At 43.3% G+C, this 22894-nt stretch overlaps 1 protein-coding gene across 1 annotated transcript in view; it reads left to right on the top strand.

The window, feature by feature from the left end:
- Window positions 1-22894, top strand: part of znf827 (zinc finger protein 827) — a 77644-nt gene that overhangs the window by 26189 nt on the left and 28561 nt on the right. The window contains exons 3-6 of the mRNA XM_059342239.1: window positions 217-389; window positions 680-1175; window positions 10365-10643; window positions 21355-21594. Coding sequence (XP_059198222.1) covers window positions 217-389; window positions 680-1175; window positions 10365-10643; window positions 21355-21594 — 1188 coding nt within the window. The remainder of the gene's footprint in view (window positions 1-216; window positions 390-679; window positions 1176-10364; window positions 10644-21354; window positions 21595-22894) is intronic.

Here is a 22894-nt window from a genome sequence, read left to right as displayed (position 1 = left end):
TGCTGTTGAAATGGATGTACTAGGATTATTATGCTCTAATATCATTATATCAGTGGCATAAAATGGTCCTAAAACGACGATACTATCGTTTATTTTTGATAGTGTCTGGGAAAATGTATCGTCCTAAAAAAATTATTGTGACAGCCACATAGTACATATTTACATTTCTTAACACTTATGACTCTCCTTGTAACATTGTTATTTGATGCCCTCAAGGCTCTCCTGAGGATGGTGGCAAGCCATTCCAGTGTCCTGTGTGTGGACTGGTCATCAAACGCAAGAGCTACTGGAAAAGACACATGGTCATTCACACAGGCTTGAAAAGCCACCAGTGTCCCTTGTGTCCCTTCCGCTGTGCTCGCAAAGACAATCTTAAGTCCCACATGAAGGTGAGATGATATGGATTTTCTTCATCTTGTGACCCTGCACCCCTCGTCACCCCCACCCACATCATCTTTAATTAGTGGCTATTATGGCTCTTGGAATATAATTGCTAACATTAAAGGATATGCATGCTTTAGTTAAATGTGTAATATATGCTCTACATGGAATAATTAAACACTACTGCATGTTTGTTGTAGTTAAATTTAACCGCAAAGAGCCTCGTCTTTCCTCTCGATGTCCTGTACTTCCGGAGAAAAGAAGCGGTTTGACACATGAACCTGTCCTCCTTTTCCAGGTACATCAGCACCAGGACCGGGGTGAGACGTTTCAGTGCGAACTTTGCCCCTTCACCTCCTCCCGTCACTTCAGCCTGAAGCTTCACATGCGCTGCCACCAGCACTTCCCCCGCACAGACGTCAAGGTGAAAGAGGAGCTCACCACCGACACGGAGGGCGAGGGCTCCCTGATGGGTGACAGCAGCTCGGCGGACCTGAGAGGGACGGAGGTGTCCCCGCTGCACTCAGACAGCCAGCAGCAGACGTCGCCTCCGGCCGAGGTTTCATCCAATCACGTCCACATCAAGGAAGAGCCGCAGGAGAGAGATCTGTCCGTGCTCTCCCCCTTTAGCATGTGCCGGGACCGTCCCAGCAGCAGTGCCAACTCTCTGGACCTACCTGGAGTTGGGGTAGGAGTCGGGGTCAGATCCAGTCCTAGTGGTCCAACCACAGCCTCCCTCTTCAGCCCTGACATCACTACCAAGACGGCCACTGACCTGCTTATGAAGCTATCAGGTCCGCATTCATTATTTTTTTTTTAAGAAGATAAAAAATGCAGTTCACTCTAGGGCTGCAACTAACACGTATTTTTGTTATTGATAAAGCTACTAGAATGTTAGCAAGTAGCAAAGAAATCATCACAAGTCAGCAGAGCTCCTGATGGCATCTATAAATTAATCGTTTTATTCAAACTCCAGTTGAAAAAATTAAAGATATACAGTTTGAGGTCATAACAAAATTAATTAGAGAAAATTAACTTTTGGGAAAGCTGTAGCCAGTTCATTTTTTGTTGTCATTTTTGCTTAAAAATACTTATGGGCACTGACACAAAATAGATGCAAAGGATCTAAAATTCGTGGAAATCGCTCTGGGCAGTCATGGTTTTTACATTTTTCAAGTGAGATATTTAGATATTTATTTATTTGACAAATCGGCAAAGCATGAATTAAGATTTTTTACACCTCAGCATCATGATGTAGATATGTCGGCTTACTTTTGTTCAGTTTATTGCAATTAAATCACAGCAATGTGTTTATTATGGGGCGTTTACACTGGCTTATCTGACGTGAATGATATTAATAAACACAAATGGGATCCCACAGTCAAACTTTAGCGGGAAACATAAGTAGAATTTGTTCTGTAGCATCTGACGTTTATTTTAATCAAATGCTCTAATTCAGTCAATCCTTGCATATATATTTAGCGGACTTTGGAGCCTGTGCATTTTGGCAGTTGGAGAGAGAAAGAGCCTATAGAGATGTGTAGCACCAATTTCTGGCAGATCATCTTGTTAAGTCAACATAAATCTGAGGAGGAGATGTGCATCAAATTAGATTTCTTTTATCACCCTTATATAAAAAGGATACACCCACCAATTAAGCACTGTACTGTAGTTAAAAATGACTGCTCTCTAAACTGAAGACAGATTGCATCAAGTAATATGATTTTGAGAAATACATGAAAAAAACAGCATGCACAGACACACTAGCTTGACTCCTGTGATCCATAATTGTTTTATTTAGTGTACCGTTTTCTCAACTTGACTTTCTAACTCCAGTCATTGAAGGTGCACTTTTTAAAGAAGCATTTCACTTCTTTCAGACTTGAACGTGAAGACATCCGTTCAGATCTCCAGCTAGATGTTGTCTCCCCTTTGCCTTAAGTTTTGTTTTGATTCTTCACTGTCACCAGAAATAACATTCGTAAGAAGTGTAAACAGTTTTATGTTTATCGTTTCAGGTCAAGGCTGCGGTGTGGCTCTGTGAGCTGTTTTTAATGGGTTTTAAAACAATGGGAGCCTAAAATGTATGAGAGTGAGTTCAAACCTTTAGTGAATAGACGGTTTTAGCTTATGACAATGGCAAATACATTCATGTGTTTAGACTTTTTATAGGCATTAGCAATCAGATGTTAAGAGGAATCGGATAAGGAATCAGTAAAATCCTGCTGTGTGGTTCTTAGATTCAGACACATATGTTAGGGCTGTTGTTTTTCAGACATTAACTATCATTGTGTGTATTGAGAAAATCCGGGATGCCTTCACTTGTGCACAGGGTTATTCACAACCTTGGTTTTGTGTCTCTCCCATGAGTACGGTAGAAAAGTAGGATGTGGACTTTTAGCCTTTTCACAAGTACTGCATGCCTTTTAAACTGGTTAGGTCAACATGCAAAGAATTCAAAACTTGCCCTTATGACACTGATTTGAGAAAGGCAAAATTCTGTATATTTGGCCAAATATATTTTGGTTATTATTGTGCCTACAAGTACCCTTTAGAGGAACAAGATTTTGTAAAAAAACAAAAAAATAAACCCGATTACTTTCTTGATAAACAGCTGTTCAATAAGCATTGAAACTTTGAACAGTTGATGTGTAATCAACACTCAGTTCATTGTGTTCAATACTGATTTGATGTTATAAATATTGAAAAGATGACAACCATTGAGGCTCAATCGATGTACAAATGATGGCCCGGCACATCTAACTGATTTGTTGGCATCCTCTTTGTGTCATGCCACTTCTGTGTGTTGAAATAAGCAACAGAGAGGAGACATTCCTAGCATAGAAACAGTTTTCCAGGCATACCATGAAAGAGGAAAAAGAGGGAGAATGTGCTCACAGTGAGATGTTTTCCTACTTTTAAAAAAGAAGGCTTCAGTGGCTTCGTGCCTCTAAACAATGCTTTGCTTAATGGCCAATGGGAATCTTTTTGTGTTAATTATCAGTTAAAGTGCACCTCATGCAGAAACAGTGTATCATTGTGTGCACCATCATTATTGGTAGCAACAGAGTAGAACGTGTGCATAAAAATCAACTGAGGTACCACAGAGCAGAACTAAGGTCATGACCTAAATCAGAGCAAGAACAGCATGTTCATATCTAATCTTGTAGATAAATGGTGTGTTTTTGAACTTCATGTTATCTGCTTGAAAATATAATTGAAATACCTAAATTTCATCACATTCTTCAACCATTGTGGGATTAGTTTGTCCATCCAAGGCTGAATACAGTATGATAATACTGTATATTTTAGCTTCTTTGCACACAGTTTCAAATGGCTCTTGATGGGCTGCCCAGTAGTACATCCTCAGTCCTCTGCTGCTGGCCACTGATTAGCTCCACTGAAGCAGTTGGGGGACTAAATGATTCGCTCAAGGGCACCTCGACAGAAGTTGTTATGGGATTAATTTTTCTCACCCACATCTTATCAGTTGTCAGGGGAGTTGAAGATCTGTAACCTCTAGGCGTCTTTCTCCTGTTAACACTTCTCTTTGCTTCTGTGTCGGTATTGTTATGACGGACAAAACTGTGACACTTTTTATTCTAAAGGTGTTGGTGAGATCAGCAGAAAATGACAAGTGGAAGAAGTTAGTCTGCAGTCTTGCATTAAGGGTTGTTTACATTGAGCTGCTGTACTTTGGTGGAAAGCCAAATTTAAAAACGGAGCAGCTTTCCAAGTTTTGCCCTTTTTTGCAGTTGATGCTGAATATCTGGTTTAGGGCAGTTAAACCATTTAAGACATAAAAGTCGACATCTAATTTAGTATGTTCTGCCATTGGTAAAGTTGTGATGCGATATGAAAATTTCCCAAGCTTTATAACATAATGATACAGCATTATTTTTTAACAAACTTTAAAAAACATACTGCTCTAAGGTGTACTAGGTCCAGACCGTGTTTAGATGCATTTTCACCATGTTGCAAAATATCAAAGGATGAGCTTGGAGACAATGGCAAGATTGATGGAAAAAGGTTGACCGAGGTTCAGCATCGGGGTCGAGGCTACGGCTGCCACTCTTCCACTTAATGCTGTGTAATTAGATTGAGATCTTGAGCGCGGATGGGAGGAAAAAACCCTGGGAACATTAGATTAATTAAAAATTTATGCATAATTCATAATTAAAAAGGAATTCATAATTTGAAATGATTAGCGCCCTCAGCGCCATCCTGTGACCCCGCCAGGATGCACAGGGACTGGGCCGGCTTAGTTAACTCCCCCTCGATCTCGCACGCCCGGGCTCCACATGGATGCCCCCTGGGTGCCAGTTGCACTTCACTCCCAGACTGCACAATCAAGCCCAGGCAACTCCCAGAGGAGCCAAGATGGCTCCTCGCAATGTCAGCCCAGTGTCAAGTGGCGGACATCTTAGTCAGGGCATCATTCAAGGAGAATGAGGAAGGATATAAAAAGACAGGACGAGAGGATGTTGAACTTGAATGCATGATGATGAGTTTTAATGAATACTGCCGCTTTGATCACAAAGTTCTCCCTTTGTTGGGGGGCGGAGTTAAAGATGGAGGGTTATGAAACTGAGAAGAACTGGGCTCAGATCTTTGTGAGACGACCCATGCCACGGAGCAGCCAGGGAGGGAGAGGTGAGGAAGTTCCTCCTGGGACCTCTAGACTCTATTTCTTTTGACCTCCCTGCCAACCCAGATTGAATGTGTACACGAGCAGCTCATCCCTCCTGCTTTTACACTGCTGTCTCAGTGCCTCAATCCCACAAGGCCTGGGAGAGGGAGAAGGCAGCGGCGGGGGGAGATGTGGGAGAAGTGGAGAGGGGGGGTATATAAAGCTGAAAAGGGAAAGATAAAAAAAAAGAGACAGATAAAGTGACAGCAAGTGAGGGAGAGGGAGAAAGAGGCAAAGAGGGAGTTGCATCGAGTTCCCCAGGCATAAAAAGCCAGTGAACTCTTCCTGACCTCTGACATAATAAGCATATCATTTTTTGGGCTGCCCTGCTTTCCATTGAGTGTTATACTGATACCCTTTGATTTTTATCCTTGCACGCTGACACAACCGTTAGCTATCCAGTGTGATCCACATTTTGATTCAGAGATGAAAGCCACGGAGGCACTTTGAAATGCACAGCCCCTACCCTGTGCCCAGTGGACCCTGAGTTAATAATGACAGTGGGCACTGCACACCCGCCAAACACCAAACCCCCCTACCCAGCCCCCCGCTGCGGTGACACAGGCACAACGAGCTTGACCCTGGCTGGGTGTGAATAATTGGCATGCAGGGGGTTGTGGGAGGTGTTGCATCTGTCATGATGCTTCTGCAGTTGTCTTATTTATCTTATTCCTGGGAGAGTATGTTGCATGTGATGCTTTGCTGCACTGAAATGATGCACAGGCAGAATTATATCATTGTAGTTTGAAAGTATAATATTTAAAATACATGTAACCACATCAAAATGCCCCAAAAAATTACAACAAATCTGTTTGAGTCCAATATAAATATCATAAATTTAATTTTTATCTAGTTTTAAGCCACATTTTTTAACGATACACTTTTTAGTTCTTGTTAATTTTTAACAATATATTTTAATCAGATGAAGGATTTTAGCTGGATTCAGCTGGATCTTAAGTTATCAGAGAAACCAGCTGAGCAAACGTTATTGACTCCAGCTCCTCCACCGGCCTACCGAACGGCATCAGATATTATTTTATAGACGTTATTTTGCGTTACTGTGTTTGTAAAGACAATAGGAGCATCTATTGCATACAGCAGTGTAGAAATACTTTGGCTTTGTTGCACCATCTCAATTAGAATTTTGCAATGTTTTGTCTTTAGTTTTGTCACTTTGTGAACATGTAGATTTAAACTGCATGTGTCTTGCTCTGCAGCTCTGCATGAGCAGACACAGGCAGGCCTTTTGTGTGTGACCTCTGGTCCATACATCCTCACTGCAGCCATCAGTATCACTGTCCGGTGTCTAGCACACTGTCAGCTATTGTTGGGTTCTCAACCTGCCCCACGTAGCCCTGTGCTTTTTTTTTTTTTTCACTGGGAGAAAACAGCAGCCAATTGTCAGAGGGGGAGCAGGCCGGCGTGACAGAGGTGGAAAGCTAATGAAGTTATTTGACGGCAGCCCTGGCCACGGAGCGAGAGGTGAGGCGGAGTGGACAAGCGCCTGGCAGCGAGACGGATGAGGCGCGAGAGAGAAGCGTGGTGAAGGGGAGAGAAACAGGGAAGAGAACGGCGATGAAAGTAGCATTGGTGGCAGGTGTCAGAAGGGTGTGATAACATGGAGACAAACTGATAGCGTCGTCAACCCTGAGCTAGAACCAGCCGTACAGTATCATGCACAGAGAGCTGACATTGGAATGGGTGCGTGCTCACACACAGGCAGGAAGCTCACAGAAGAGATGCCCAGTCACCCAGAGATGCCCATCTCCTCTTCAGATCTGTGTTCACTTCACAAGATGATCTGCCAGCGACTGGATGCGCATGAGGCTATTGTGATTGTGAAATTCTGACAGACAAAAGGCCAAAAGTGTAAGCTTGGCATTGCAGGCTGACTTGTTCCTGTTGGTAGTATGCTCTGGCTTTTTGTTATTGAGCCATCAGCTTAAAGGGAATAAAAAAACTTGCCCATTGGATTAGGCTACTAAATAATTCATTGGGCTCTGTAACATAGATTCTGAGTGGAAATACACTCTATTTATAGCGACAATCCAAAAGGTCACTGGAGTGGTGTGACTTTGTATGTGAGTGCACGTCCCCGGGTTGTTTTTGTTCTCGTGAGCCCTCAGAGGAGAAGAATTTGGGAATCTCAAGTCCGCGCTGGGTCTGTGTTTATGTTATTATGTGCAGCCCGGCATTTTCGTTTGGTCTGAATGCAGCATGACGCAGCAGGCCTACTGTTGTATGTGACAACACAAAGTAAGGGTTTCTCCAAGATAAAGATGAGTGTGTGTCTGCGTGGGTAAATGGAATAGTGTATTTTAAAGTGTGTTTGTAAGGCTGTGACCAAGTGTGCTGTCCCTGTCTGATCCGACATGGCCCAACACGCTTCTAATTAGAGGACGTCCTTCCAGGTGCTGACCAGGTTATACTTAGCCTGCCCGCTGACATCTGACGGTGTGACATTTCCAGCTGGTGCCGCGTGCGACCCTGCGCCACTGCCCCTGAACTTGAAGGTCACTGCCCAGCCCCCTACCCTCCCCCTCCTCCCCCACCGCTCAACCTTCTTCCTTTCCCCCCCTCTCTTGAACTGCAGCCCCAGCCCGCCATGGTGTGGCACTGTGGCGTTGTGGCACCACATGGGTGGTCAAAACACCAGCACCTGTCCCCTTTTCCTGCCCCGTATCCCCCCCCGTCCCTGAGCCCTCTATCCCTCCGGCATAGATCATCATTAATCAGAGGGGCTGGAGCCGGCACAGATTGATGATGCGGGCAGGGGGCGGCGGGCCTGTGGCGGTTAGAGATGTTAGGTGAGACGGTAAGGTGAGGAGCGGAGCAGATCTCTGCTGGGGCCAGAGGAGACTGGACAGCAGTCTGCCTAAGAGTGATAGCCTCTCTTATATCCATGCCCTGTGTCTGTGTGTGTGCATGAGTGAGTGTGTGTGTGACAGATAGTAGTAGTGTACAGATTGTTTGAAAAATATTGATGTATACAGGGTTGGAAAGGGTGTTGATAAGATATTAAGATATGTTTTTTGGCATGAAATGCTGTAAGAATAAAAGTTTTATTATTTTTGACTGATATTGCATTTGCAATGTGATGTCATTTTCATTTAGAAATATGTATAAAAATATTGATTTGGAAATTGCACTAGTCTATAATGCAATTTCAATAAAATTGGATTCATTTGGCAGCACTATTAAAAATGAACATTTAAATCGTATTTTATATTGCATTTAAACATAGAAAAAGCTCACAAACCAGTCTGGAGGAGTCTGTTGGATCAGCAAATTAACCCAGTGTTTGAGGAGGACTAAGTTGCAAATATTCGGTGGGGAGTTTTGGGGGTCCTACCCCAAGAGAATGTTACTTTTTTTTATTAGAAATATGTCATTACATGTAATTTTGGATCATTATTATAACCAAGTCTGTGTACAATTATGGAAAAACTAGCACCCAAAAAGAAAAACAGCTGAGGATGTTCACTGGGGACCAACTAAAACTATTAGATCTGAGATAAGTAATTTATTCAGTTTGTTACTCTCCACATTGATTTTACATTCAACTGGTTCAGATTCTGCATTTAGCTCAACCTGGTAGCAAAAAACCCTTGAATCTTCTTATGTCAGAGTGCACCACTATCATTTTTACAGTTACATCATGACAAATGTATTCTGCTGTAAGGAAGAATTACGCTTGATGTGCATATATTTTTTACAGCTAACAAAGACGAATATAAAATAGCAACCTTTGCCACATTTGGTTCTCATTAGCATATGCAATGAACTTCCTCTTCGCTTTGCATAATGACTCATGTGTGAAACCGTACAAATCACAACACAGTTGCATATACCGCTTCATCCATAGTGGCTTACTTTTTTACTTTTGGCAAACGACAACATTGCAACATGTGGTTCTATACACACTTCTCACAAGCTTCATGTTTTTTCCCCCACTTTCCTCTAAAGCAGGTGTTTATTATAATTAATGATAATGAGATAATGAAAATTAAATTTCCTAAAAAAAAGATGGGACATATTTTATATTTTGTAAAAGCATAAATTGCACATACATTCATAGAACTGTTCAGATCTGTGCTGCCAACAGCCAATCCACTTAAAGCAGTACTTAGTGCTCTAATTGTGTCTGAAAAATGGCTTGGTGCACACGTTGTAAATCAGGTTACAGTAGTGGACAATAGTATCCCTTAACCTTGCCCACAGTTTCCATAGTGGCCCTGAAAGAAAGGAAGATATCAGGTAACTTTGCACAGGCAAATGTATTTTAAAAGGTATATTCCTGCAGCTTCTGACATTGTGTTTCAATTGTTTGAATGTCAGCAATGTTGCGAGCTATAGTCGGTGTAAACCTTCATTTTAGTGTAGTGGAACATGCTGAGAGACACAAAGAGAGGCGCTTGCCCCGCTGTTCTTTTCTTGGCGGCTATCGGAAGTTGCTCCATGTCTAATTATTAATTATTCATCTAAGGCGGATTAGATGTGGCCCAGTTTCTCTTGAAGATGGCTTTAGAGCAGAGGGATCCATGTGACAGTTCACTCCCTAACCTAGGCTACACACTGCAGAGATGGCAGATAAGACTTCAGCCGATCACTATCGCGCTCTACAGAAGTACAGGAGTTATTTCATGTCTCTGTGTCTGAAGAGGATTCAGACGACGTCCGGGGCGAGAAGGGACAAGGAAGCAAGACTTAAAGTAGAATAGAGCAGAGAAGAAAGTGCACAGAAATTAATGGGATGGGGAGCGGGGCAGTGTGAAGGAGAAAAGAGGAGGGAAATGAATTGGGAATTTGCCCTAAAGACCAAGAGAGAAGGACAGTCATGAGGTTGTGCCCTCTGTGTCGGCCCACAGCACGCCAACTGTGGTGTCTGTTGCAGCGATAGCACTGAAAATCCACTGCGGGCCACTTTGTTGTTCCATTTAATCTGCATTTTCATGTATTCTATTTTATGTTGTGTGTATATCTAGTCTTTTTTTTTCAGCTGGCACCACAATAAATTTGAAATAGATTCTCACCACAAGTGAAAGCTGAGTGCTATACAGAATACAGTATGTGACCCTTGGGTGCATGCAAGTTTTACAGACCTTTTGCCATACAATCTGAAAGTAATGTAAGTCAGATGCGGCAATAGAAAGAATGCAGCTCCATATGGCGGCTTATTATTTCTGGGTTAAACTTGACACACACCTTTCAGAAAATGCCAACAAACCTCACTTGTTCGGTCACAGCCAGCACTCTTTTTTGATTTCTTCTCATTCCTTCGATTTCTCTGCAGCGGCCAACCAGAGGGAGACGCTCAAGTCTCCATTCCACCTAAAAGAAGAGCCGAAAGCGGAGGAAACGTTGAGCCCGAGACCATCCTCGCAGTCCCAGAGCCAGGTCAAGCCAAACTTCCCTTCCACTTTTTGCCAGGACGGGCCGGCGGCGGCTGCAGCAGCCACAGATCGGCCCGGGTCACTGAAACCAAGGGAAGGAAGCCCCATGGCTAAGAACAGCTTGCTGAGCCAGGATATCAACGTTAAGGTGGCCTCTGAGCTGCTGATTAAGCTCTCAGGTAAGTGTGTGTACTCACTGTATCTTTGCATGTTTGTGATAAGGAGGAAGTACCCATGCAACACAATTTTTCAATCATTCTAAATCGAAACATCAAATCAGTAGTCTTGAAACTGGATGCATACAAGTTTATGCAAATATACTTGAATACATAAAACAAACTGTCACCTCTATGCAGTATTTCAAGGACACAACAGGCCACGCACTGTGATATTGATATTTGTTGTGCTGGACTGCTGTTTGAGTTTCAGATCAGCCAATAGCGGCCCGGGAGGTTAGCTGTAGGCCAAAGGTTATGACACTGACTGCCATAAAAGGGTTCTGTTGTTTTCTACCATGGCACACCTAACCAAGCTGAAATTGGGGGCTTCGGAAAGGTGAGCAAAGTGTACCTGTGGGGAAAAAACATATGTGGTGAAATAGTCTCTGTTTCTCTGAGGCTTCGGCTCTACGGAGCCTTTGTATCCTCTGTGATGATATTCAGGTAACTCGCCTCGACCTTTCATTTTCTTTCCTCTGTCCCCCCTCTATACATGGATTCCAAGTTTTAGTGAACAACAAGCAGCACGTTGAGGTTAAGTTCTGCTTTGTGTTGAGCAACAGTTTCCTCTTCAAAACAAATGTATCAAATGGCAGCAGATCTTCTGCTTGTTATATTGAACTTCGACTCAACCCTTGTTCCATGACAGACAGTTAAACAGTACGATATTTGACACGCAGCATGTCTCAACCTGCGTTGACCACTCTGAGATCATCCAGTGCAGCATGATTTAGCCTTTACAGCTTCTGGTTTGAGCTCTGCAACAGTGTTGGTATCAAGTCCTCAGGCTGGGACTCAAACCTAGGCCTTTATTTTGTAGCACTCTGCATGCGCTGCTGCACTTTTAGTGTTGTTTTTCAATTACAGTTCACTTTGTGTCACTGGTAGATAAAGTTCAAAAGTATAATATGTAACTTTCCCGGATAGAATGTCTGAAAACCTATGTTATTTATTTTACTGAGTTTTGTGCATACATTGTCCAGCATGTTTCCAACCATTATGATCAAGGTAACAGTGTGTTTGATTTGTTGTCAAATTGATTCTTTATCCAGTTTTATTAATTTATTTTTTATTGGTTTTTAGTGTCAAACATTTCCACATCATTCATCATAGTTTCTGTGTGTGTGCTCACCACTATGACTTGAATAGTACAAATTTGAAAAAGTCTCTCAAAAGCACACACATATCTCTTTATCCAGTTTTAAGCCACGTTTTTACGATACACTTTCTTGATCTTGATAGTTTTTGACTTCATATTTTAACCGGATGAAGGATTTTATTCATCATATATGTCTGCGCAGCTTGTTTCCCTGATAACTTAAGATCCAAGCGTTGGCAGCAGCTCAGCTACAGTTCCTCTGTTGACATGTCGAACAGCGTCGGAGAGACTCTAATTTTTCAGGTGAAACTGTGTCATTCATTCATCTCCTGGTAAAAATGTCCTGAAAGTCTGGATCTGAAGTTATCAGAGACACAAGCTGAGCAAATGTTAGTGGCAGCTCGGCCCCGGGACGTCCTTTGTCACCGAACAGCTTGAGAGAAACACAACTTTAATGTGAAACTGATTTTTTTATGCTTTTACCAGTTATAATCACCCGGTCCATTTGTTTGGGAGAGGAGGAGACCTCTGCAGATAATTTGTCTCCTGGTAAAAAAAAAACCCTCCTGAACGATGAACTCTGAACACATCTCAACTGAAAGTACGTTTTTTTGTTATTGTTTTGATTGAGAGACCCCTGGCAGCAGAAAATTGCATATTATGCATTTTAAAGTTGTTGCTTATTTTAGCTCACATCCAAACTCGGTACTGAATGCCAGGTCCAGTTCAAGTATATTATGGACAGGTGTTTGTCCGCTGTGGGCTGCTGGAGTGTATCTCTCAGGCAGTCAAGAATGAAATTTGCTGAAGTGTGTACCAACAGAGCTGGCTTCCCTGGCTATATGGTAATGTGTTTTTTTTCCCTGATGTAACAATTAAATTGCAATGCTGTATGCATTTTTTTAAATTAACAAATATTTTACTTAAATTTCGGTTAATCTAGTACCCAGCAGGCCTCATGAACCTTTCCTTTTAGATAAAAAAATACAGACTGGTTTCAACATCGGAATGATTAGTACGCTAGAATTATGCAGCCATAAAATTTACAATGTGTGACACGCTCGTGCAAATATGCATCGACAGTGTAAAAAAGCACAAAGCAAATGGCAGTCTGATGGTGGCGCAGTGGGGCGTTACTCCATCCGCGGCTCTTCATCCTGTGCCAGTGTGTGCGTGCTTGACAGACACCTCACACACCGGTTGCCATTGTTCTCTCTGGGTTGACTGGTGTTCGGAGTGACTCATGCTGGCTGGGAGCTCTGTGGTACTACACGTGTGCTGCTCCACTGCCTGCCCCCAGGTCACGTTTCCCTGTGTGTGTGCATGTGCTTTTTTTTGTGTGTGCATTTGAGGAAGACAAAGATGACAATGAAAGATGACATGATTACTACTTTAAAAACAACAGAAAACACATTTAAGATGTGGGTCTTTTGTGTTAAATCAGATGGAGAAGCTGAAAGAATCATGTGGGCTGTGTGTAATTCCTCCACTGTACTGCCTCCACCTATGTTCTTTGTTTCATCACTGTTATCCCTCTTCCTCTCCCATCAATTTTCCCATTTCCAATCCCTGCACTGATGTTATCCTGCCAGTTTATTTGGTTCTCAAGCAGCGTGGCCAGCGTTTATCCCCACCCATCACTTACACTAGCTCTGCAAGGTTGACCTAGGTTAGGGAAAGATGCTGCAGCGTTCATCCGTCCGCTGGCTCCCTCTGCCCCCTCACACAGTCCTCGGAGCGCAGTGCCGTCCATTGCCATGGCAACAGCGGGGGCGGTAGATGGAGAGGGCTGTCTAGAGTGACAGCCTTGACAAGAGTCTGGACCCTCAAATGACCCTGGGGGGAAGGGAAGAAGAAAAAGATGGCGAGGAGGAAAGGAGAGAGCCAGGGAAAGGTCAAAGCCGTTACAGTCACGTGTGATTACGGTCGTGAGGTTCAAGGGCATCCAGACTGTAACCTCTCTCTGTCCCCTGTTTAAAGGTCAGCCCCAGAGCACAATAACCCAGCATAGGGAAATCACATTGGGGAGTTCAGACTAAGCATCTTCTTTGTTCAAAACATCACTTTTCGCCTGTTTAAGAAGCGATCATTTCGTCATCCTCGCTTGTCGTACAGCAAATGGACACAGCCTAATTAGATTTCCTCTGCTCATCCTTCCTCGACCACGGCATTGGACAGTCCGAGCAAGTGGGGTTGTCATCATTACTGCCCATTGTGCTGTAACATGAGTTGCATCATGCCTTTAACTAGGTCACTTCCTCTCTTCTCTCTCCTTACCCCCCCACCCCACCCCTCTCTCCTCTCTTCCTTATCAAACATTGGTTGGTCGTGTTGAGTCGCCTTGCAAGCGCTACCTCCCCCACATCTGTTTAAAACCAGGCTGCTGGTGTCTGGGGGCTAATTACGCCAGGCTAAATAGTCCCTGGCGCCAGAGGCTAACGTGTCCTAGCAGATGGGCACTGGTGTTGCAGGGCAAGGGGAACATGGCGTCACAGGGAGGGAGGGGGAAGGAGGGGTACAGGGCCCTAGGTGGTGCCCTGGCAGACTGGCATCGTGTGGGTAACAGCCGTGCCACCCACTCACCATCCAGCCACCCTCACTATAGGTGTGAAATCACACTTTGTGCTCGCTTAACTCATTCCTCATTCCTTAGGAACAGGCCTTCCGTCTCTGAGGACATTTAACAGGCCCTCTCCCCTCTACAGTGCTTGTTACGTTCCTAATAAAAGTTGCATTAAGCAATTTTGACCATGAAGGTGCAGAACAACTTTTGAACCAAACTTAATTAATTATTAAATTAAAAATCCCATAATGTAAAAAGTGAGATTTCCTTGAAGCAGGTCATAGCACGATATAAATGCTGTGAAAGTGTCAAAACCTACAACCCATGGAGTAATACAAACAGCCCTTTCAGTAACTGTGCCTTAAAATGACAGGTCATCATTGGGACTGTTTGTTATGTCGCAACTGTATTATATATAGGTAGAAAGTGTCGCTTCAGTGCTGTTACAGTCATTCCCCAGCTGCAATGACAGTGCAGAACAGTGTAGATGTGGAAACAATGACCAATCAGAGCAGACTTTTACACTAGGGGGTTTTTAAAGAGACAGGTGCTAAAATGGAGCGTTTCAGAGGGGTATGTACAGACGGACAGTATTCGGAAAAATAATAATTATTTTTTTTAACATTAAAAAGTATAAACATGTATTAGTAGAAATCCGAAATACAAGTACAAACCTGAAAGTGAGCATACTAAGTCCCCTTAAACTGGTGTTAATCCCCGGTTTAGTCCACCAGCTCTATTGGTAGCATGGTTTTTTATGAGAAAACTGTATTGTTTTGATTTTGTTTGTGTGTCAGAGCAATTAGCTGAATGCAGCAAAAAAAAAAGCTGGAAAGTGGGTGTTGATTTCCAGAAGCATTGGCAGTTCCTTGCAGCCATGGCCAAAGCTGATTGATTGAGTGATAATTAACGCTGTTTGTAATCAAAGGATGCCAGCTCCACCTGGCCTCCCCTCAAAAGATTTCACATGATTGCCGCTACTGTAGGAGCCACAACTGACTGACACACCACATGTTGTCAGTCAGCCTACTGTGTGGACATCATCACTGTCAACGGGGTAATCTGACAGTTACACGACTCTACATCAAGAGTTTTGTGGGGGTTTTGTTCTGCTTTAAAGTCAACTCTGTTAAATTTAACTAAAACATTCACAGTTTTAATCCTCCCGTTCAAAATGAAACGGATAAAGTGGCGGACCACCATCTATGTTGAAACAGAGAGGCCTAATGTGTGCAGATATGTTGCAGCACACTGGCTGGTTGTGCATGATTTCCTCAAGCTAACTACAGTGGATCACGGTGCGTAGTGTCTCTGCTCTTTGATGTGGCACTTGTTACAGATAAAACACACATTGTACATCTCCTGCTGCCTTTAGGTAGCTGTAGGGATTTAGTTAACCGAAGAGGAAAGAAGGCTTTCCAGAAGTCTAAAAGCAGTTAAGGATGACAGCTGCAGACAGATTTACAGACATTGTTGCTTTAGGAGCATTAAATGCATGCTTTTTCTATACATCTAATGGTTGGAAAATATGTTTTTTTAACATTATTTAGGATTATTTTATCATTTCTGACTATTTGCACCACATAATTTCCATTACATTTAATCCTCCTGTTGTGTTGCGGGTCAAATTGACCCATTTCAAAGTTTAAAAATCTAAAAATAAAAGTAATAAAAAGTATTTTTTTTGGGGATGAAACTTCTTCAGCTTGGCCTAATAAGTGTAATCAACATGTAAAAGGAAAATGGTTCATTTCACATATCAATGTCATGTAAAACTGTTGTTTTTTATATGTAGGTCTTACCATGATCTGTGAGATGTAAAGAACACAATTGCACTTAATATTGATTGAACTGGTTAGTATTGGAGTTAATGATGAAATGTAAACAATGTTTATCGTGATTTTTTGGTTTCTGACACTTTTGGATAATTAAACATGCCTGGGTCAAATTGATTCAGGAAAATGTTGCTGTTCCTGAGAAATGAACATAACAGGAGGGTTAATAGAAAGAATGACTAAATTATCAACTTAGTGATGGGGCACTGAAAACAAATGTGGCTCTTTAGTAAAGTAAAGGATCTCAACTTTTTCCACCACTGCTGTCTTGATTGTATCGAGCGTACGTGTCATTGCACTAATCTAACTGACTCTGCACCATTAATAGTAAAGCACCACTGAAGCTGAGAAAAACATATCCTAGCGACTGGTATATGACAAAAGAAAATTGTTTCTTCAATTAAAATGACAGTAAGAGTTTGAATAATGTTGGAAACCTCAATATCTTCGGCTTCCAGGGGGAAACACCAACACACAACTTAACCAAAATAGTTTAAAATTCAGGTTTTATTAGTCATATATAGATTAACACAGTGGTTATGACAAAACAATGAAATGTATTTGACATAAAAGCATAGTCAGCTCAGCAAAAGGAGTACTCATGTAAGATTAAAAAAATAAGAAGATGATATAAATAAAATGACAAGAAAAACTGGGATGATTAAATATCATCCCTTTTTATCTTAAATACTAAGAATGCTAACCACGCTAGTATTTATTATATTAAAAATATGTTTATGTATTAAAATATGTATAAGTCTTTTACTTTTTAGTTCTAAACTGGATGTGGTGCTCATTATTTATATTTACCCTCACATAAAAGGATTCACTGTTTACTCAACATGGCTTATCACAGCAGACTGTGTAAGCAGTTCACTATTCTAATTCACAACACTGGCATTACTGTACAGTATTACTTTATGTTAAGCTCCACGCTGCTCTGACAGTGTCCTCATCATGCCCCCTCAGTGTGACCGTTCGCTGACCTCTCTCACTCCCACCCTCCCTACCTCCACATCCTTCTTTCTGTCTCACCGGCTCCTTATCACTGCCTTTACAGTAGTTCTATTTACAGAAATGCACAGTTGATCCATTTGCCCCTTCGCTGTATGCGTTTGTTTCCTCAGCAGGTAGGTTTATATGCAGAAGTGAGTGACGGCATCAGGCAAATCCTTTGTCGTCTTCTGTCTCGACCTTCTATGATGAAGCTTCACTAGCCTTGAACTTGGTGCCGGCTTGTGCCAAATGTTTTTTTTTGTTTAGGACTATTTTATAAGGCCCACGTCTGGCTCCTTACGGCCTGTTTATCAAGCGCGCTGCTCCAGAGTCAGACGTAGCTGCAGTTTGCGACCGTTGGAAGGCTGAGACTACTGAGAGCTAGCTGGTCGAGGATCAATTGTAGCAGCAGCTGTCTGTGAAGTCTGCAGGCAAGGCTGCTGTGGCTCCCACATGACATGCAGTCTCCACACTGCAGCCTTTGAAGCGCATGAACTCTTCACCCCTGTCTGAGCAGGTCGGCTAGAGAGCAGGCGAATAGAGAGATTGAGAGAGAAAGAGAGAGAGGGATGGGGGCAGGGATAGAGAGATGTGGAATAACAGAGCAGGGAGGAGGGTAGACTAGGATAACGGGAGGGGGGAGAGGTGGAGAGGTTGTCATTTAGGCTCTAGCCATTCCTCATCCTTCTGTCCTCCCCCAGCTCTTCTCTCTCATCCCACTTTCTTGTTTCCTCTCTTACCCTCGGGTGTTCGTTTTCTGGCACTGCTTGACAATTTTTTTTTTCTCGCCTCCTCTGTCTGTCTCCCTCACCGCCTGTCTGTCCAACTTTTTGTTCCTGTGCCATCGATACATCAAAGTGGTACAATAAATTGACTTTGCATGCGTTATGTCACTAATGGTGTGTGACTTCTTTTAGTCTAAGTGTAGTCACAAATCAGTCCAGCGTCTGTACCTTTCCTACTGTATATCCTCAGTGAAAGTGGGCTGTCACGTCCACGCAGATTCAAGTAGACACCTGAGGTCAAAGTTGATCACTAAAAACAGAACATTGCACAAACCCCAGTCACTTTCGTTCTGACTCAAAACTTGAGTAGTGCTGCGTCAGAGTGAACAAGGTATGTATAGGGCATCTAGAGTAACTTGGCATACAGATCACATTCATGATGTGTGCATAAGTACTTAATTGTTAGGCCTGCTCTTAAATATATAAAAAAAGTTTCAGTGCTGAAACCTTAAGGAAAACTTTAAACTAAAAGTTTTATTTGAATAGAGCAATTTACCATTTAAATAATGGTTGTGATATTTATATCGGAGCATGTTGTTGACAGATAAGAGGACAGTCACCCAAACTACAGAGGATTTGTGCATGTTGTTTTATAAGATTGATATTCTTTCAAATCTATACCAATTTGTGAATGTAAAAATGTCATAAATTACGTTATTTATAATTAAATAAAGTCTCGAATATAAACAAAAATATCTGGCTCCCATATAGTCAAATAGTGTATTTTTTTTTTTAAATAACCCAATGCATACCAGTTTTAGAACGCCTTGGTGCAACTCTAGATGGCCAGACAAATCAAGAACTGACTGTAGGTCAAATCTATATCTTAAAATCAATCGCTCTTCATTAAGTGTATGCATTAGGTTCTCCTGGTTGCGGAACACTTCTCAGGATGCGTTAAACTTGATTTATCGCTTGATTTATTTCATTCAACTCGGCTATGTTGCAATTAAGAGTCAGAGGTACCATACCTGCCTTACTTTGGTTGCAAAGGTCTTTTGTGCAACAGTTCAACTAACTTCAAAATATTCCTTTAGTATGAAACTAACTTAAGGAGAAAATTTTAAAACCTTAAGTGAACATTTTAAGGGGAAGGCTTATAGCTGTTTGTGCAACTGAACCCATTTATTTTCTGTAGTTTTTGAAAAAAAATTTTTTTTACTGGTTTATTATGGAGTAATATTCAGAGGAACTGGAGCAACACTGACACTAGGGAAAAGCTATGATATTTATTGAGAAAGGGCACAGGCACTTTTGTGTACACACACACACACACACACAAAGAGATTTTTGCAGACCTGATTCTGTGGCCTTAATGGCAGCTGGTGTATCACAGAAGAGGCTTCTGCACCAGAGGACATGACACATACTCTCTCTCACACACACACACACACACACACACACACACACACACACACACACACTCTCTCTCTCTCTCTCTCTCTCTCTCTCTCTCTCTCTCTCTCTCTCTCACGCTCTCACATACACACACACTCACACATGCTGGATTCAGACTGAGGGCTGCTTTTTATGGCTTCAGAACATTAGGTCATGACCCCGACCAAAAAGCCACAGCTATTATCAGTGTGGGAGTAAGGCCACATTTTCATTGTGTGACAGGTAGACTTCTGATCTGGCCTGCTGCGATGTGATGCTTTCAACGCAGTGTGTTTACGATCAAATATTTTCTCTCCGTGTCACGTGACCTCTGTGTAATGGCTCTTTGGGTCGTACGCATGTTTGTCCCCGCGCTGGGAGCTCAAGTGCATATAGTATGGGTTAGTACGTGGATGTGTTTTTGCAGCGCAGCGGTCCACTCAGCCTCTGTCGTTAGGGTGGTGATCCAGTGATGGAAGCTCGCGTGTCCCTTTGTTGACCCTTGCAGAGCTGTGCCCACCGCCCAACCCCCACCCCCCGCCCTCTCCTCCTCTGCTCTGGCCCTCCATCAGCCTCTCCTAGGTTACTCTTGGCCAACTCTGGCCACCTGATTAAGGGATTAGCGGGGCTGATGGTTGTCAGTGTCCCCCACATGCTGGCTACACCTGGACCTCAGGGACGCAGCGCGGGGGGAGTTTACACTTTAATTCTCCCACATACACACAGCAGTATCCATGCATTTTAATTCAGTAGACACTCTTGCATGTTCCCACATGCACAGAGCGTACTGCAGGTCCAGTCTTACACTGGCCTCGTTCAGCAGAGGAGCGGAGAATGTGAGGGGAGGGGTGGCAGGGTTAGCGCAGGGTTACTGTCTTGTATCTCCCTCCCGACTCTTTCTCCAGCTCTGCTAACCTCCCCCCTGCCCCTCCCACTGCTCCCGATGCCCTGCCAAATTCATATATCCTATAATCGTGCTGAGTCGCCATGTCAGCAGCACTGTATCAACCCCACTGCTTTGTCTTGCTCCTGCTTGTCACCACACTGAGACACTGACTCCTGCCATCCCTGCAGTCAAAGATCAGATACCTTGGATACACAGATGCTAACAGATGTACCAATCTGGGCTTTCCCCCCCCCCTCTAATCCAATATAATCATTTATTTATTCCAAGTCATACAGCTGCACAGTGTTTACTTACTGTAGCATAGAGTAGGCCTACATTTAATTAAGTAAATGTAGCCACAAAGGCCACTGGAGAAGACATTTCTGACAGCAGAGTAGGAAATATTGCCTGCCTCACAGTTTCCTTTAAATAGTTTCCAATATTTTTTTTTTCGGCGGTCTATAGTCTTTTGTTTAATATCCGTCGAGAGAAGAGAGTCTCTCTGCAGATCGGCTCGGGACATTCCTAACAGATGCCATCTCTCACTATTTTTAGCCAGCTCACTTTGCCTCACCTCTTGAACTCGTACGAGAAGTGAGTCAACAGATGTTTTCACCCTTTCAGGCCATTGTTCATGTTCATGGAGAGACTTGTCTATCCAGCAACCAGGCATTATAAACATAGAGTCAATGCTTCTTAGTTAACTTTTAAAGTGTTTTGTTGTCTTTCCTGTTTGCTTCAGTGAACCTACATGAGCTGCAGGAGCCCTCCCCGAGCGACAGCGTGACCTCCCGGTGCTCCCTTGCCCTAATAATTACAGAGCTAGATGCTAACCCGGCTCAGCTCGGCTTTAGCTGCAGTGTTTTTTCTGTTATTTGAATTTCCCAATTTTATTTTTAATTCCACCTGCGCATGCAATATCTTGAAAACATTTTTTTACCAGTAAAAAAAAAAGGAAGGAAAAACAAAGTATTGCATCACATTGCAAATGTTTTTTATTTTTCTGGTTGTTGTATAATCCTTTAAAACGGTCACATTAACCTGCATTGTTTGAACAAAACAAAATGTTCGTCCTAAGATAATGTGTAACGGTCTAACCAGTAACCCCTCTCTTTCAATCATCTGCTGCAGAGAACAACAAAGATCAGTACCAGAAGGTGAAAGTAAAGGCAGAGCCCATGGAGGTGGACCCACCGCCCGCAGAACTCACCCCACCTGCCTCTCACCTGCTGGCCTTCAGCACTTTAGGGGCGAGTGAGAAGACTGAGCCAATGAGTAACCTCCCGGACACATTGGCCCGCCCCCAGAAAGACCTCTTCTCCCAGGACATATCGGTCAAAATGGCCTCGGAACTACTGTTCAAACTGTCAGGTATGTTCCCCTGCCGTCAGGCACGCACTGTTCTCTGAGCAACAGTAGATCCACACACACATGCACAGCAACATGTCTTATTTTTCCCCTGCAGCATCTCAGTGTAAACCTTGGACAGTTTTTTGATACTGAACCATAAAACCTACATGTTTCCATTTCCATCCTCTGGTGGCTCTGTTGTAAAGTCGAGGATATATGACATGTAATGACATCCTGCTTTTTACCTGTGCGGCCATGAAAGTGACATTGAAGCAGCAGACGGCTGTTTGTATTGCTAGATTAAGACAGAGCTTTGAGGTGGAACCATCGGCCCCTTGGGAAAAGGTGCAGATGTGTGTGCGTGAGGAGGGGGGTCAGGCTTGTAGTCCCGGGCTGTGACCCCAGCTCTATCCAGCTTCTGATTGCTTCACTTAAATGGCATATAGAGAAAACAAGCTTGTGTAAAATCTTTTTTTTTTCTTCCTCTTCTTCTTGCTCTCACACATATTCACAAATTCACACATTGGCAGTCTTTCTTTCCCACACAGTCTTGCATGCACACCTTTACACACTCACACAAGGCCCCATGGGGAGTGGTGTCTGCACAAATGCCCCCTCTCCCCTCCTCCTTCTCCTCCTTTCTCTCATTCTCTCTCTCTCTCTCTCTCTCTCTCTCTCCCTCTCTCTCCCTCTCCCTCTCCCTCTCCCTCCCTTGACTCGTTTTCAGACATGCCGGCTCAAGCACACTTGGCTGCACACGCTCTCCCCTTGCACTTCCCCTCCCTCCCTTTCTCCCTCCCGCCTCCCTCCCTTTACATTTCTCCCGTGCGGCATCTCCATGGCAACGTGGAAAGAGACCTCTGTCCTTGGCGAGCAGTGTGACGGAGTGGGGTGTTTAGGGGGGGTGGTGGTGGGTTGTAGCGGGGGGCAGAGGATAAGGAGGGTAGAGAGGGCAGCCGGGGTACACAGTATGCCCACCCAGGGAGGCCAGGGCATCGCTAGCCTGGCAACAGCGACAACCGCCCCCTTAGAACTGGGTCTGAATGTGAGGGGGGACTGGAACAGAGTGGGCTGCTGTCACACAATGAGCAATCAATATGAATTACCCAGAGCAGTAGGACCTCAGAGACACATCAGTAGCAAGGTCGCTCTGAACACTGAGATGGTTGCAGCTTTGAAATTCACTTCAGTACATCGCCTTGAATTTCACACATATGGCTCCATTCTCTGGCATTTTGTAGAGCACTCTTTACGGATGAATACTGAAAACCAATGGTATGTGCTCACATTAGCTGGACAAGAAGTGGCATTAGCTGATTTT

Source organism: Centropristis striata, chromosome 1, assembly GCF_030273125.1.
Source record: "Centropristis striata isolate RG_2023a ecotype Rhode Island chromosome 1, C.striata_1.0, whole genome shotgun sequence".
Taxonomy (NCBI): Eukaryota; Metazoa; Chordata; class Actinopteri; order Perciformes; family Serranidae; genus Centropristis; species Centropristis striata.
Note: the sequence above shows the minus strand (reverse complement) of the source record. Positions and strands in the feature narration are given on the sequence as shown.